At 42.3% G+C, this 15,920-nt stretch overlaps 1 protein-coding gene across 1 annotated transcript in view; it reads left to right on the top strand.

Annotated features, from left to right (window-relative positions):
• Window positions 1–8,043, top strand: part of RNF14 (ring finger protein 14) — a 29,493-nt gene extending 21,450 nt beyond the window's left edge. The window contains 3 exon segments of the mRNA XM_049786982.1: window positions 55–227; window positions 1,070–1,200; window positions 7,978–8,043. Of these exon segments, the coding sequence (XP_049642939.1) occupies window positions 55–227; window positions 1,070–1,200; window positions 7,978–8,035 (362 nt within the window). The 3' untranslated portion in view covers window positions 8,036–8,043.
• Window positions 8,044–15,920: the final 7,877 nt, after the last annotated feature.

Genomic DNA, 15,920 nt, shown 5'->3' with positions numbered 1-15,920 from the left:
TTAGACATCATTGCAAATCTCATATGAACATTAATTTTCCATTTCACTTTGCAGAGAAATTAATAGACTTATGCAATGAGTATCTGCAAGCAGATGATGCCAGTAAAAGGTTTTTGGAGCAGAGGTATGGGAAGAGGGTGATACAGAAAGCGCTGGAAGAGATGGAAAGTAAGGACTGGCTGGAAAAGAACTCTAAGAACTGCCCGTGCTGTGGGACCCCAATCGAGGTAAAAATCGGGTGCATGTAAAGGACTTGCAAGCATGTGGTGCTTGTCTCAAGAAGTCTATGAATTTAATTCTTAGACTAATCAAGAAGACATATTTATATCTATATGTCTTATTTTGAAGATGCAACTCACAACTCACTACTGTGAGTTGGGTCAAGACTACTTTTCTAAAATGCTTTCAGGGGAGCCAGTGAACTAGCTTTGAGGGCTGGTGTTCATGGCTGGCATGGGAGAGCACGTTGGCAAGCCCTTGGCACCATTCATTGCCCAAGAACTTCAGTCCAACCAATGCACCATCAACCTGCTCTGCAGACAGGTTTAGGTCAATATTGCCCAGCGTGGACCCCATGTTCCCTGAGCACTGCTGGGGATGTTTCCTTATCCCCCCAAAAACAAAGTGACAGCTGTTTTTACATTTCTCTGTCTCAAATTTGAATGGGTTATGAAAAGCCCCTATTAGAGCTACAATTGATTTTTAGCTCATTGATTCTTTTTTCTTAGGGTGGAGAGCCATCTCCAGCAGGGTGCTTAAAGAGATACCAAATGCTTATTTCATACATTTTAAATTCATACATTTAAATATCTTTGTGCTCTCTGTTACAAGATCCATGCTTGGTTTACATCTGCTTCTAACTGGGGGAGAGTTTACTAGGTACTGGCGGCAAGAACACCAGCCAACTGTTGTGTATCTGTCTGAACACATGATGCTTCTCATCATGTTGCCTACGTAACTCTATCCTGCCTGGAGATGGGGAGGTTCTGAGGATGTTGTTCTGAGCCTTTGTGGCCCGTGCCTTTCGTTTTCACAGTCTGGTTACTTCTTTTTCTTGTTTTCCCCCCAGAAGATAGATGGCTGTAACAAGATGACATGTACTAGCTGCATGCAGTATTTCTGCTGGATTTGCATGAGCTCACTCTCCCGAGCAAACCCATACCAGCACTTCACTGACCCTGCCTCCCCGTGTTTTCAAAGGTAGGTACCACCAGAATCCTCTTGGCTCATCAGTGTTTGTGAATTCTCTCACCATATATATTTGCAGACTTTCTTTTTTTTTGTTTTGTTTTTTTTTTGTTTTTTTGGGTCACACCCAGCGGTGCTCAGGGGTTACTCCTGGCTATCTGCTCAGAAATAGCTCCTGGCAGGCACGGGGGACCATATGGGACACCAGGATTTGAACCAACCACCTCTGGTCCTGGATCGGCTGCTTGCAAGGCAAACACCGCTGTGCTATCTCTCTGGGCCCATATTTGCAGACTTTCATATTATTTCTTGGAAATATTCCATTGGCAATTTCCAGGTGTGACATAAAAAAAAAAGGGGATGTATTGTGTCACTACTCGCAAAAGGAAGCATGCACCAGACGTGGCTTTTGGCTTTCCTGGTGCAGTGCCTAATTTTCCTCCCAAGAAATATCTGCCAGAAGGCCCATTTGGAGAACTCAATCATTGCCCCTTGCGTGGATCACTGGCAATATTTCTGTCATACTTCTTACATGGTAGTGACTTAACATTTTCCTTTTAATTCATTTCTGCTATACTACAGAAATTCGGCCTTACCTATCCTGCAATCATTAAAGAAATTTCAGTACCAAAGCAAACTTCTAAAAGTTCCCTGCTGGTTTAGTATATTTGCAACTTAAAGTCCAGCCAGCTACCTTTCTTTCTGTCAGCCTTTTTACTCCCGATGGCCTAGTCAAAACATAGCATCTTCAAGACAATGGTCTTCTCTCCCTACCTTTGAGCACCAACATTAGAATGATTTCTGTCTCAGGGACTCTCCCTGTCACTTTGAATACCTGCTTACAAACAGGTTTGGTCAGTGTAGAATTAGGCTATTTTACTAGGTATAATTATGTACCCCTTTCTTTAGTGTTATTCTCTTTCTATTACCAGATCATAGGAAGTGGGTCTTAGCTCCTAGCTAGAATATTATTTCCCTCAGGTTAAGAATATTTGTTGGGGCCGGGCGGTGGCGCTAGCGGTAAGGTGCCTGCCTTGCCTGCGCTATCCTAGGACGGACCTCGGTTCGATCCCCGGCGTCCCATATGGTCCCCCAAGCCAGGAGCGACCCCTGAGTGTCACCGGGTGTGGCCCAAAAAATCAAAAAAAAAAAAAAGAATATTTGTTATCAGGAGTAAACCAGGATTTCCTGCTATCCCTTAATTTACATCAGTAATGACACCTAGGGCCAGGAACTTCTTTGATATGTAAGAATTCAATCTTCGGGCGGAGAGATAGCACAGCGGTGTTTGCCTTGCAAGCAGCCGATCCAGGACCTAAGGTGGTTGGTTCGAATCCCGGTGTCCCATATGGTGTGTTCCCCCCCACCCCCTGCCTGCCAGGAGCTATTTCTGAGCAGATAGCCAGGAGTAACCCCTGAGCACCACCAGGTGTGGCCCAAAAACCAAAAAAAAAAAAAAAATTTAATCTTCCTTTTATCCTCTAACTTCTTTTTTTTTTTTTTTTTTGGTTTTTTTTTTTGGTTTTTTTTTTGGGCCACACCCTGTGCCGCTCAGGGGTTACTCCTGGCTATGCGCTCAGAAGTTGCTTCTGGCTTCTTGGGGGACCATATGGGACACCGGGGGATCGAACCGCGGTCCGTCCTAGGCTAGCGCAGGCAAGGCAGGCACCTTACCTCCAAGCGCCACCGCCCGGCCCAATCCTCTAACTTCTAACTGAAACCTATTCTAAGGTGACAAACCACCTAAAGCTATGTGTATTTGTTCTAAAATCAAACAATGTACATTGCATATTCCTTTCATGTTATGACTGCCTTTTTTCCCTTTTATACTCCCTTGCCTGAAGATTAAATTTGTCACACTCCTGCCAGAGATGTGTTGACCCCACACATACTGCGTGTGGTATCATTATTTCATATTTCTTTTTTTTTTTTTTTTTTTTTTTGGTTTTTGGGCCACACCCTGCAATGCTCAGGGATCACTCCTGGCTGTCTGCTCAGAAATAGCTCCTGGCAGGCACGGGGGACCATATGGGACACCGGGATTCAAACCAACCACCTTTGGTCCTGGATCGGCTGCTTGCAAGGCAAACGCCGCTGTGCTATCTCTCCAGGCCCTATTTCATATTTCATATTCATCTGCTTCGTGTTCCCGCTTATTCCCAGTGAGGATTTACGGACTCCACAATCAGTGATGGGGGCTGCTCTTGGGATGGTGCTCAGTGTACTGTGCAGTTCTGGGGATGGAATTTGGGCCTCCAGCAAGCAAAACGTGCACAAGCTCTTTGACCGATTTCTTTAATCTCAGTCTTACTTTGTTTTTGGTTTTGTTGTATTGCCAGAGACAACACCTGTTAGTGCTTGGGGAAGATCATATATTTGTCACATTCAATGTAAGGTGCCTTTACCTTAGCCCCATATTCTCTTTTTTTTTCCACCCCTGATCTTTATTATAACACATGATTTACCAAGTTGTTCAAAATATAGTTTTATTCAGGCATTATATGTTCAACCACCACCAAAGTAGCCTTCCCTTCACCAGTCTTCCTAGTCTCCCACCCACCGCCATAGCCAGCCTCCATGAGGCACAGACAAATTAACTTCATATTGTTTGTTTACAGCACCAGGGCAAATAGAATTAAAATTACTAAGTGTCAATTGAAATGATTGTTCTCTCTCTCCAGGGTGTTACGAAAGTCAGTGTCTAAAGTTTTACCTGACTACACATGGTTGATGAGTGTGTTACTGTTTAGGCTCACTGAGTTAAACAGCAGGTTACTATGTAATTTTCCTATCACAGTTTCTATGAGACTGGGCTGATACTGCTATAAAATATTGAGGTGTCACTGTTTAGTCCAGGATTTATGCTACTGAAACAAATTTGGTGGTTTGGCAGCTTGATAAGGTTAAGCGACAGAGCTGGGCCATTTCTGTCAGAGGGCATAGGGCAGGGGTCTCAAACTCAATTTACCTGGGGGCCGTAGGAGGCAAAGTCGGGGTGATCCTTGAGTGCAAAGTTAGTAGTAAGCCTTGAACATTGGGGGGTGTGACCCAAACAACTAAAACAAAACAAAACAAAAAAAGATTTCTCTAGGGCAGGGCCACAAAATGTTGTACGGAGGGCCGTTTGCGGCCCGCAGGTTGCGAGTTTGAGACCCCTGGTGTAGGGGGAGTGATATCAGCTGCTGTAATTCATGCAGAAAGGGGAATGCTCTTCCAGCCTCCCGCCCCACCCCAGAATGCCACAGAAGTATCAGCCAGGACCAGACTACCTGGGAAGTATAAGTGACCATTATTTTCCTTTAGATCTTGGTGGAGGAGCCAGGCCATTTTTTCACTGTTCTTGTCTTTTTATGGTGAAAAAATCAAGCAAAAAAATAAATAAATAAAAGGATAGGGCTATGAATAGTATAATTTCCCCCCAAATTAACAATTGATAATACTTAGGAATATTTGTTCTCTTAACTTTTTCTCCTGAACTACTTGATCCTATATTGGAAATAGGATATTCCATCTCTCCTGACTTCCATATTTGTATTTCCTAAGAAAAGAAAAGTATTCTGCTTGTTGGCTTGGTACTTGAAGGTTTGTCCTGGTGTTTGGGGAACTTGAGTTCTGGTCATCAGACCCCTTTGGGGCATGTGTTTGAGCCCTTTGAGCTATCTCCCTGGCCATTCTTGGTGACACTCAAATCCCATTGTCTTTGGCCCTAGAGTTTAATTTCTCAAAGACCCTTTTATTGTTTGGCAAGGAATTGACTGGTGGGCTCCCCCAATAGTCTTCAGAGAGGCCAGGGTCTTCTCAGTTGCTGGGCCTGGCTCTGTGGAACTGACAATTCTGTACTTGATCCCAATGGATGCTGCTTCAGCCATACTGGGGCCACAGGGCCGTGCTTAAGGTGACTGTGGGGTGCTGGAGATGAAACTCAGTGCTTGGCGTGCATCCCAGCCTTTTGAGCTCTCCCCAGCCCTGAAAGGGCTATTTTTCTTTTCTTTTTGGTGGTATGTGGAGATAAAGCTCAGGTTATCACACAAGCAAGGCAAATACTCTCTATTAACAAGCCACATCAGAACTGGTTTATTTGGAGGGTTCTGTGTTGCAGCCCTCCTCACCATAATGTTTGAAGGAGAGAAAACGATACACAGATGTTTTCAGAACAAGAGGGAAGAAAGTATTTTTGAGAGAAATAATAGAATTACTAATTTTCTTCCAAGTGCATAAAAATATGCACCCTACCGGTCACTCAGCTGCAAACTGAATGTCTTGGGAGGTGAGGACGGGCCAAACCCCTACCATGTCGAAGCCATGTCTACTATACCCACACCACCCATAATCACTCTGCCCAGTGGCACAGCTTCAGTACTCTTTTTTTTTTTTTTTTGGTTTTTGGGCCACACCTGGCTGTGCTCAGGGGTTACTCCTGGCTGTCTGCTCAGAAATAGCTCCTGGCAGGCACGGGGGACTATATTCGAACCAACCACCTTAGGTTCTACACCGGCTGCTTGCAAGGCAAACACCGCTGTGCTATCTCTCCGGCTCCAGCTTCAGTACTCTTATGGCTTTTTGCAGAGACACCAATGTAACTAAAACTCCAGGTTTGCTGGTATATCACCAGGACTTCTTTGGAGTCCATGCACACTCCTCCCCCCACCTCTTTGTGCTTTGGAAACCTTGGCAGTGGAACCACATCAATAAACGCAGTCACTGTGTCTGCATCTGGCCAGCTCCATAGATTCAATCTGTTCTTAAAAGAGATGTAAACAGGGGCCGGAGCGATAGCACAGCAGTAGGGCATTTGCCTTGCATGCAGTCAATACAGGACGGACCCTGGTCCAATTCCCAGCATCCCATATGGTCCCTGAGCCTACAGGAGCAGAGTGCAGAACCAGGAGTGATACCTGAGCACTGTGGGGGGGAGGAGAGAGAGAGAGAGAGAGAGAGAGAGAGAGAGAGGAGGGAGGAGGGAGGGAGGGAGGGAGAGAGAGAGAGAGGGAGGGAGGGAGGGAGGGAGAGAGAGAGAGAGGGGGACAGAGAGGGGGAAGAGGGAGGGAGAGAGAGAGAGGGGGAGAGAGAGGGGGAGAGAGAGAGGGGGGAGAGAGAGGGGAGAGAGAGGGGGAGAGAGAGGGGGAGAGGGGGGGAGGGGGAGAGGGAGAGGGAGAGGAGAGAGAGGAGAGAGAGAAGAGAGAGAGGAGGAGAGAGAGAGAGAGAGAGAGAGGGAGGGAGGGAGGGAGGGGGAGGGAGGGAGGGAGGGAGAGAGAGAGAGAGAGAGAGAGAGAGAGAGAGAGAGAGAGAGAGAGAGAGAGAGAGAGAGAGAGAGAGAGAGATGTAAACAAAGCTGTAAGGAATGTTGGATACACCAGCCACACAGCTGAAAGCTGGCATCTTGGAAGGAGAGCGTGAGCCAGTTCTCTACCCTGCCAAAGCGATTCCAGATGCATCTATCACCCACAATCACCACGTCACTAGTGGCCCTGCTTCACCACTCTGCAATGGCTCTTTAAAAAGACATCATTCTGACCAAAACTCCAGATATGAGGGCTGACATGAGTAGTTTTTAGGAGTGAGTGCGGGCACCATCCCCCATCTTCTCATACTCTGGAAGCTCTGGCAGCCGAAAAAAGTGCCCCAGAAAAACTGTAGTATCGGCAATAGTGCTTGGAATTCCTAAACAACTCCAATTTTCTTTTTCTTTCTTTCTTTCTTTCTTTCTTTCTTTCTTTCTTTCTTTCTTTCTTTCTTTCTTTCTTTTTTCTTTCTTTCTTTCTTTCTTTCTTTCTTTCTTTCTTTCTTTCTTTCTTTCTTCTCTTTCTTTCTCTCTTCTTTCTCTCTCTCTCTCTTTCTTTCTTTCTTTCTTTCTTTCTTTCTTTCTTTCTTTCTTTTCTTTCTTTCTTTCTTTCTTTCTTTTCTTTCTTTCTTTCTTTCTTTCTCTCTCTCTTCCTCCTCCTTCCTTCCTTCCTTCCTTCCTTCCTTCCTTCCTTCCTTCCTTCCTTCCTTCCTTCCTTCCTTCCTTTCTTTCTTTCTTTCTTTCTTTCTTTCTTTCTCTCTCTCTCCCTTCCTTCCTTCCTTCCTTTCTCCTTCCTTCCTTCCTTCCTTCCTTCCTTCCTTCCTTCCTTCCTTCCTTTTCCTTCCTTCCTTCCTTCCTGCCTTTCCTTTTCTCTTTCTTTCTTTCTCTTCTTTCTTTCTCTCTTTTTCTTTTTTCTTTTTCTTTCATTCTTTCTTTTCCTCCCTCCCTTCCTCCTTCCTTCCTTTCTTTCTTTTTCTTTCTTTTTTGCTTTTTGGGCCACACCCTGTCATGCTCGGGGTTATTCCTAGCTATGTACTCAGAAATCGCTCCTGGCTTGGGGGGCCATATGGGATGCCTGGGATCTATCCAAGGTCAGTCCTGGATCTGCTACATGCAAGGCAAATGCCCTACTGCTGTGCTACCACTCCGGCCCCATCCAGTTTTCTTAATACTGTCATACACATAGAAACACACCAGTTTCGGAGTCAGTGTGTATTTAAAGCCACCTAATAGTCAAAGACCAAAGAAGTAACAGAGTGATCAATTACCAACAAGAGCTTACTAAACTTTCTGGCAATTATTTAATGAACTCACAATAATTGTGCAAGACACAATAATTTTCACAAATATTCTTGTTGCTTTACTCCTTTTATTTCCTTTTTTTTTTTTTAGTAATTTGACCTCACTTACCTAGAAAAATATGTTTTATAATCAACTATGTGATTCATTGTCTTTAAATAAAGTGGTTTCTATTTAAAAAATTTTTAATGTATACTTTATGCTTCCAGGTTATTTCAAGCTCTGCATGTAAATGGAGATATTTGGGAAGAGGACATTGAAGACTAACTCCTTCGAGCAGAATAGTTGCCCCAATCTTCTGCCAAGTATGCAGAATCACTGCAGGCTCTCTAGGGTACCTTACATCCATTCTTCCTGTGTGGACAATAAGGAAAAGCAATGTTGTATTCTTGTGGTACTACTGATGAAGGCACATGCAGACGTTTTTCAATGTACAATATAATTGAAAAAAATTAAGCCAAAGGTTCAGAACATGGAAACTAGGAAATCATATTTCAGTGTCTCAGAAGCTCTGAATAGGTAAAAATTAAACAACTATTTATTTGATTTCCCATGTTAGGTTAGGAGAGAAGGGCCTAGAGTTGAACTTAGAGTTGAGCTTTTCATCTCTCAGAAGCAGCCCTCCAGGACATTGCGTGGGAACCTGGTTCAACCATCCCACAGTCTGTTCTCGCTTCTACTCCCTTACATTCCTTCCCGTCTAACTTCTGTGAGGTTCATTGTCTTTGGAGGGAGCTGTTTACTCTAGAATTGATTGGGTGACCCTGTGTCATTCGATCTGCTTTTCAGAATAAAGATTTTTTTTAATTTTAGATATCTTAAACATATCCTTAATGCCACAAACACTGCAGATCACCTAATAATTATTCCATTAGTTTTGAGACAAAGCTAAAATCCCTGTAGTGGCTCCAAAGAACTTTCTGCCTGTTACACCTTCCTGGGCAGTAGAAAGGAGATTCCGAAACACTTGTTTCTGCTCCTATTTGTTCTGTGATTTCCTCCTTAACTCTCACTCTACTTTTCTTTTAAAGAACAATTTTAGCATTAACTCCATAGCCCATGCTTTATTACATTGTCTGCACAAGGCAAAAGCTTTATACATGCCCATGCAGAGCAAGCCCAACTATAATTTTCTATGTTTTGAATTCCACATGATAGTACTCAATTCTTGGTAAAAGTTTTCTCTAATGAGCTACAGGTAATTTGGTGTTTTCTCCCCCACCCCACTTCTTCTTCTTCTTCTTTTTTTTTTTTTTTTTTTTTAGCAGCAGTGTTCTGGGCATGATTTTAGCATGACACCTCTATCCCTGAGTCTAGGTTCTGTTTATTGGCTTTTGGGAAAGAATCGTCTTTCCTTATGGTTTGTAAGTAAAATTGGATTATTTTGAAACAGGACTGAGGATACAACTACAACTGTGAACATGTTGTTTTTCCTGCTTTTCACTAACTTTTAACTGTTTCATGTATATGAATCCAAAGAGTCACCAAAAACTGTTTCTGGATTGTTAATGAGGATGCTTAATCTTAAACATTAGAATAATTAAAACATTATCTTATAATTAGACCAGAGCTTCTACTTCTGTCATTAAGGTATTTGTTCACATTTTGAAACTCTTATTTGGGGTTAAAACATGCTTTTTTTTGGGGGGGGGGAATGGGAAGCCTCTCCAGCATTGTCAAGGCCCAGGAGCACTCTTTTACCCAGTGGTCCTGGAGCTGGACATATGGTGTCGAGGGTTGAATCTAGAGCTTCATGAGTGCGGAACCTCAAGCCCTTGAGCTATATATTCATGGATCCAAACACAATTTTTTTCTTTTTCCTTTCTTTTTTTTTTTTTTTTGTGGAGGGGATCATTCCTATTAGTGCTCAGAATATTAAACTGGGGATTGAACCCTGGTCTGCGTACAGAACTCTCTCTTTGGTGCCCAGATATAAATTATTTTTAATAATAATAATAATAATATCTTTATTTAAACACTGTGATTACAAACATGATCCCAGTTGGGTTTCAGTCATAAAAAGAACACCCCCCCCTTTACCAGTACAACCTTCCCATCACCAATGCTCCATCTCCTCCCTCTCCTACCCCCACCTGTATTCGAGACAGGCTTTCTAATTCCCTCACTCACTGACATGGTTATGATAATTCTCAGTATAGTTTTTTCTCTAACTGCACTCACCACACTTGTGGTGAGCTTCATATCTTGATCCGGTCCTTCCAGCCCTCATCTCTAGGCATTATTTTCATATCTTTTATTTTTTTTAAAACCCATATATGAGTGAGACTATTCTGTATCTATCTCTCTCCCTCTGACTCACTCAGCATAATAGATTCATGTATTAAATCCATGTACATCCATGTATAGAAAAATTTCATGACTTCATCTCTCCTGATGGCTGCATAATATTTCATTGTATATGTGTACCACAGTTTCTTTAGCCATTCATCTGTTGAAGGGCATCTTGGTTGTTTGCAGAATCTAACAATCGTAAAAAGTGTAAGGAAGGGATTTTTGGATTGTATTTTTGAGTTTCTAGAGTATATTCCTAGGAGTGATATAGCTGGATCAAATGGGAGCCCAATTTCCAGTTTTTTGAGGAATCTCCATATTGTTTTCTATAAGGGTTGGACTAGACGACATTCCCACGAGAAGTGAATGAGAGTTCCTTTATCCCCACATCCCCACCAGTACTAATTGTTCTTGTTTTTTATATGTGCCGTCTGTGGTGTGAGATGGTATCTCATTGTTGTTTTGATTTGTATCTTCCTGATGATTAGTAATGTGGAGCATTTTTTCATGTGCCTTTTGGCCATTTGTATTTCTTCTTTGAGAAATTGTTCATTTCTTCTCCCCATTTTTTGATGGGGTTAGATTTTTTTTTTTTGTTTTTTGTTTTTTGTTTTTTGTTTTTTGGGTCACACCCGCTGGTGCTCAGGGGTTACTCCTGGCTGTCTGCTCAGAAATAGCTCCTGGCAGGCACGGGGGACCATATGGGACACCGGGATTCGAACCAACCACCTTTGGTCCTGGATCGGCTGCTTGCAAGGCAAACACCACTGTGCTATCTCTCCGGGCCTGGGGTTAGATTATTTTTCTTGCTAAGTTCTGTCAGTACCTTATTATCTTAGATATGGATGAATAGCTTCTCCTATTCTGTGGGTAGCTTTTGTATCTTAAGCATTATTTCCTTTGAGATGCAGAAGCTTCTCAGCTTAATATAGTCCCATCTGTTTATCTCTGCTTCCACTTGTTTGGAGAGTGCTGTTTCCTCCTTGAAGATGCCTTTAGTCTCAATATCACATAGTGTTTTACCCGAGTGTTCTATATACCTTATGGTTTCAGTCCTGATATCCAGGTGTTTAATTCATTTGGATTTGATCTTTGTGCATGGTGTTAGATGGGGATCTGGGTTCACTTTTTTGCAAGTGGCTGACCAGTTGTCCCAACACCACTTGTTGAAGAGGCTTTCCTTGCTCCATTTTGCATTTCTTGCTCCTTTATCTAAAATTAATTGATTGTATATCTGGGGAGCATTCTCTGAGTTCTAGTCTATTCCACTGATCTGAGGGTCTATCTTTATTTCAATACCATGCTGTTTTAATGACTATTGCTTTGTAATACAGTTTAAAAGTTGGGGAATGTGATGCCTCCCATATTCCTTTTCCGAAGGGTTGCTTAAGCTATTCACAGATGAATTCTTCTTTGAAGAATGTTATGAGTATCCTTAGAGGGATTGCATTAAATCTGTACAATGCCTTGGGGAGTATTGCCATTTTAATTATGTTAATTATGCCAATCCATGAGCAGGGTATGTGTTTCCTTTTCCACATATTCTCTTTTATTTCTTGAAGCAAGGTTTTGTAGTTTTCTTTGTAAAAGTCCTTCACATTTTTTTGGGGGGGGGGGGAGGGTCACACCCAGCAGTGCTCAGGGGTTACTCCTGGCTCTCTGCTGTGAAATAGCTCCTGGCAGGCTGCGGGGAACATATGGGATGCCGGGATTCGAACCACCGTCCTTTTGCATGCAAGGCAAATGCCCCATCTCCATGCTATCTCTCTGGCCCCGTCCTTCATTGCATAAGTTGACTCCAAGATGTTTGAGTTTGTGTGGCACTAATGTGAGTAGGATTTTTTTTTTTGATGTCCAATTCTTCTCTGTCATTATTGGTGTATAAGAAAACCATTGATTTTTGCATGTTAATTTTGTAGCCTGCCACATTGCTATATGAATCTATTGTTTCTAGAAGCTTTTTGATAGTCTCTTTAGGGTTTTCTAAATATAATATCATGTCATCTGCAAACAGTGAGAGCTTGACTTCTTCCTTTCCTATCTGGATGTCCTTGATATCTTTTTCTTTAATCGCTATGGCAAGATCATCACTGTGTTGAAATAGGAGTGGTAAGAGAGGGCAGCTTGTCTTGTACCAGATTTTAGAGGAAAGACTTTTAGTTTATCTCCATTGAGGATAATATTTGTCATTGGCTTATTGTAGATGGCCTTAACTATATTGAGAAAAGTATTTTCCATTTCCATCTTGATGAGAGTTTTTATCAAGAATGGGTGTCGGACCTTAACAAATGCTTTCTCTGCATCTATTGATATGACCATATGGTTTTTCTTTTTCTTTTTGTTGATATGGTGCATTATGTTGGTTGATTTTTGTATGTTAAACAATCCTGCATTCCTGTAATGAATCCTACTTGGTCATGGTGTATGACCTTCTTGATGCGCATTAGGTCCTATTTGCCAGAATTTTGTTGACATATCTTTGTATCTGTGTTCATTAGATATATTGGTCTGTAGTTTTCTTTTTTTGCTGCATCTGGTTTTGGTATCAAGATGATGTTAGCTTTGTAAAAACTATTAGGGAGTGTTTCTGATTCTTCAATTTCATGAAGGAGCCTGAAGAGGATCGGTAGAAGTTCCTCTTGAAAGGCTTGAAAATATTCATTAGTGAATCCATGTGGGCCTGGGCTTTTGTTTTTGGGAAGATTCTTTTTGGTTTTTGGGCCACACCCGGTGACGCTCAGGAGTTACTCCTGGCTATGCACTCAGAAGTCGCTCCTGGCTTGGGGGACCATATGGGACGCTGGGGATCGAACCTCGGTCCGTCCAAGGCTAGCGTAGGCAAGGCAGGCACCTTACCTCTAGCGCCACCGCCCAGCCCCATGGGAAGATTCTTGATCACTTAATTTCCTCAGTAGTGATGGATCTGTTTAGATATGCTAGATCATCCTGGTTTAACTGTGGAAGATTATAAGAGTCCAAGAATTTATCCATTTCTTCCAGGTTTTTATGTTTCATGGCATAGAGTTTCTCAAGTTAATCTCTGATTACCCTTTGAATCTCTGTAGTATCTGTGGTGATCTCCCCCTTTTCATTTCTAATACGGTTTATTAGATTTCTCTGTGTTTCTTTGCGAGTTTTGCTAGTGGTTTATCAATCTTGTTTATTTTTTCAAAGAAGCAACTTTTGCTTTCGTTGATCTTTCAGATTGTTTTTTGGATTTCCATTTCATTGATTTCTGTCCTAAGCTTTGTTATTTCCTTCTGCCTACCTGTTTTTGGTTCCTTTTGTTGATCATTTTCCAGTTTTAAAAGCTGTGTCATGAAACTTTTTAATATAGGCTCCTTCTTCCTTTCTGATGTGTGCTTGCAAGGCTATACATTTTCCTCTTAGTACTGCTTTTGTTGTGTCCCATAAATTCTGACAATTTGTGTCTTCATTGTCATTTGTTTCCAGGAATGTTTTGATTTCCTTTTTGATTTCATTTCTGACCCACTGGTTGTTCAGAAGTGAACTATTTAGTTTCCAGGTGTTAAAGTTTTTCTTCTATGTTTCTTTGTAGTTCACATCTAGTTTCAGTGCCTTGTGGTCAGTGAAGGTAGTTTGTACAATTTCTATTCTCTTGACTTTATGGAGGTATGTTTTATGGGCCAGCATGTGGTCTATCATGGAGAATGACCCATGTGCATTAAAGATGAATGTGTATAAAGTTTTCTGGGGATGGATAGCCCTTTGTATCTACTAGTCCACTTTCTTCCATTTCTCTTTTCAGAGCTAATATATTCTTGTTGGGTTTCAACCTGGTTGACCTATGAAGGGGTGTCAAGGCAGTGTTGAGCTCTCCCACTATTATTGTGTTGCTATTTATATCTTCTTTCAGGTTTGCCAAAGTTGTATTAAATATTTTGCAAGTCTATCGGGTGCATATATGTTTAGGAGTGTGATTTCTTCTTGTGGTACATATCCTTTGATTAGTATGAAAAAAACATTTTTGTCCCTTATAACTTTTCTGAGACTGAAGTTTGTTTCATCTGATACTAATATAGCTACTCCAGCTTTTATTTTTTGTCTTCAGTTTTTGGGCCACACCCTGTAACACTCAGGGGTTACTCCTGGTTATGTGCTCAGAAATCACTCCTGGCTTGAGGGACCTTGTTAGGGGGATTGAACCATGGTCCGTTCTAGGTTAGCATGTGCAAGGCAGATGCCCTACTGTTTGCATCACCGCTCTAGCCCCTTCTCCAGTTTTTCTAAGGGTGTTTACTTGGATGAGTCTTTGATTTTGTGTCTATGCTTGTTTTGATTATTCAGATGTATTTCTTGTAGGCAGCAAAATGTTGGATTCAGCGTTTTGATCCATTTTGCCACTGATTTTGAGAGATATAACTGTCATGGGATTTAGTGTCATCTTTGTGTAGAAGTTTGGTGTATCTGTTGGTCTTTCTTTCCTTAAAATAGACCTTTCAGCTTTTCTTTTATGACTGGTTTTGAGTCTGTAAAGTTTCTGAGCTGTTGTTTGTTTGTGAAGCCATGTATACGTCTTTCAGACCTGACAATGAGTCTGGCTAGGTGTAGTATTCTAGGTGAAGCATTCATTTCATTGAGTTTTGTCACTGTATCCCACCACTGCCTTCTGGCCTTGAGAGTTTCTTGTGACAGGTCTGCTATAAATCTTAAGGATTCTCCTTTGAATGTAATTTCCCTTTTTGATCTTGCTGCTTTCAGTATTGTATCCCTATCTGTGGGATTTGTCATTGTGACTAGGATGTATCTTGGGGTGCTTTTCTTTGGGTCTCTTTTAGCTGGTACTCTTCGGGCATGCAGGATTTGGTTGTATGTAGTCTTTAGCTCTGGGAGTTTCCCAGATATAATTTCTTAAAGTGAGAAGAAAAAAATTAATGAAACAATTACCCAGGATCTTTTACCTGGGAATAGATTAAACTTAGATGTTAAACTACATTTTGCTTAAATCAGACCCAGACCTTCATGCAAGAACTAAGGCTAGCTTAGAGAAAAAGTTGAAGATATAAATGAAAATTGAGAGGACTAGAGTGATAGTACAGCGACTAGGGTGTTTGCCTTTCATGCAGCTGAGTCAGGTTCGATCCTTGGCATCCCCTGTGGTCCTATGATCCTGCCAGGAGTGATTCCTGAGTGCAAAACCAATAGTAACCCTGACCACTTCTGGATATGGCCCCAAAATAACCACCACTGGCTCTTCAGGGCTTGACGGCTGCTTGCTATGGCTGCGATGGACAAACCAGCAGGCCCAGCATTTTCTTCAGCAACAGTCACCTGGGTGCCAGCACTACCAAGGGGTTTGGGCCTCTGACAGGCTGTGGCGGGGGGCATCCCTCACCTAGTATAGCCTCCTGGGCATCCTGCACTTCCTGCAGCAAGAATAGGCCCACTTCAAGGTGGAGAGAGCCCAGTGGGAGGTGGAATGGGCCTAGCTGCAGGCCTCAATTGCCTTCCTCCAGGGGGAAAGGAACATTCAAGAAAACCTGAAGAAGGACCTTATGTGGCAATCTCAACAGGGAACCAAATACCACAAGTTGAAATATGGGACAGAGTTGAATCAGGGAGGCATGCGGCCACCAAGCTATGATTCTGATGAAGGCAGCGGTACAGATACAGCAATCAATGGTACAGATACAGCACAGTCAGCTGATGTGGAAGCAGGGCCACCAGCTGTTGTGACTGGCCCTCCAGGAGGTAGGCTACACAGACACCATCCTGGACATGAAGTTGAAGTGAGTGTGTGCCTTGCTGGGTTTTTCCATCTTTTTCCATTGACTTCACTCAACAGGAAAGATGAGCAGACCCAGGACTTGGCATTGAGCTCAGTGCCAAGGAGGCCACC

The sequence above is a fragment of the Suncus etruscus genome, chromosome 14, assembly GCF_024139225.1.
Source record: "Suncus etruscus isolate mSunEtr1 chromosome 14, mSunEtr1.pri.cur, whole genome shotgun sequence".
NCBI lineage: Eukaryota > Metazoa > Chordata > Mammalia > Eulipotyphla > Soricidae > Suncus > Suncus etruscus.
This window is presented reverse-complemented; position numbering and strand designations above follow the sequence as displayed.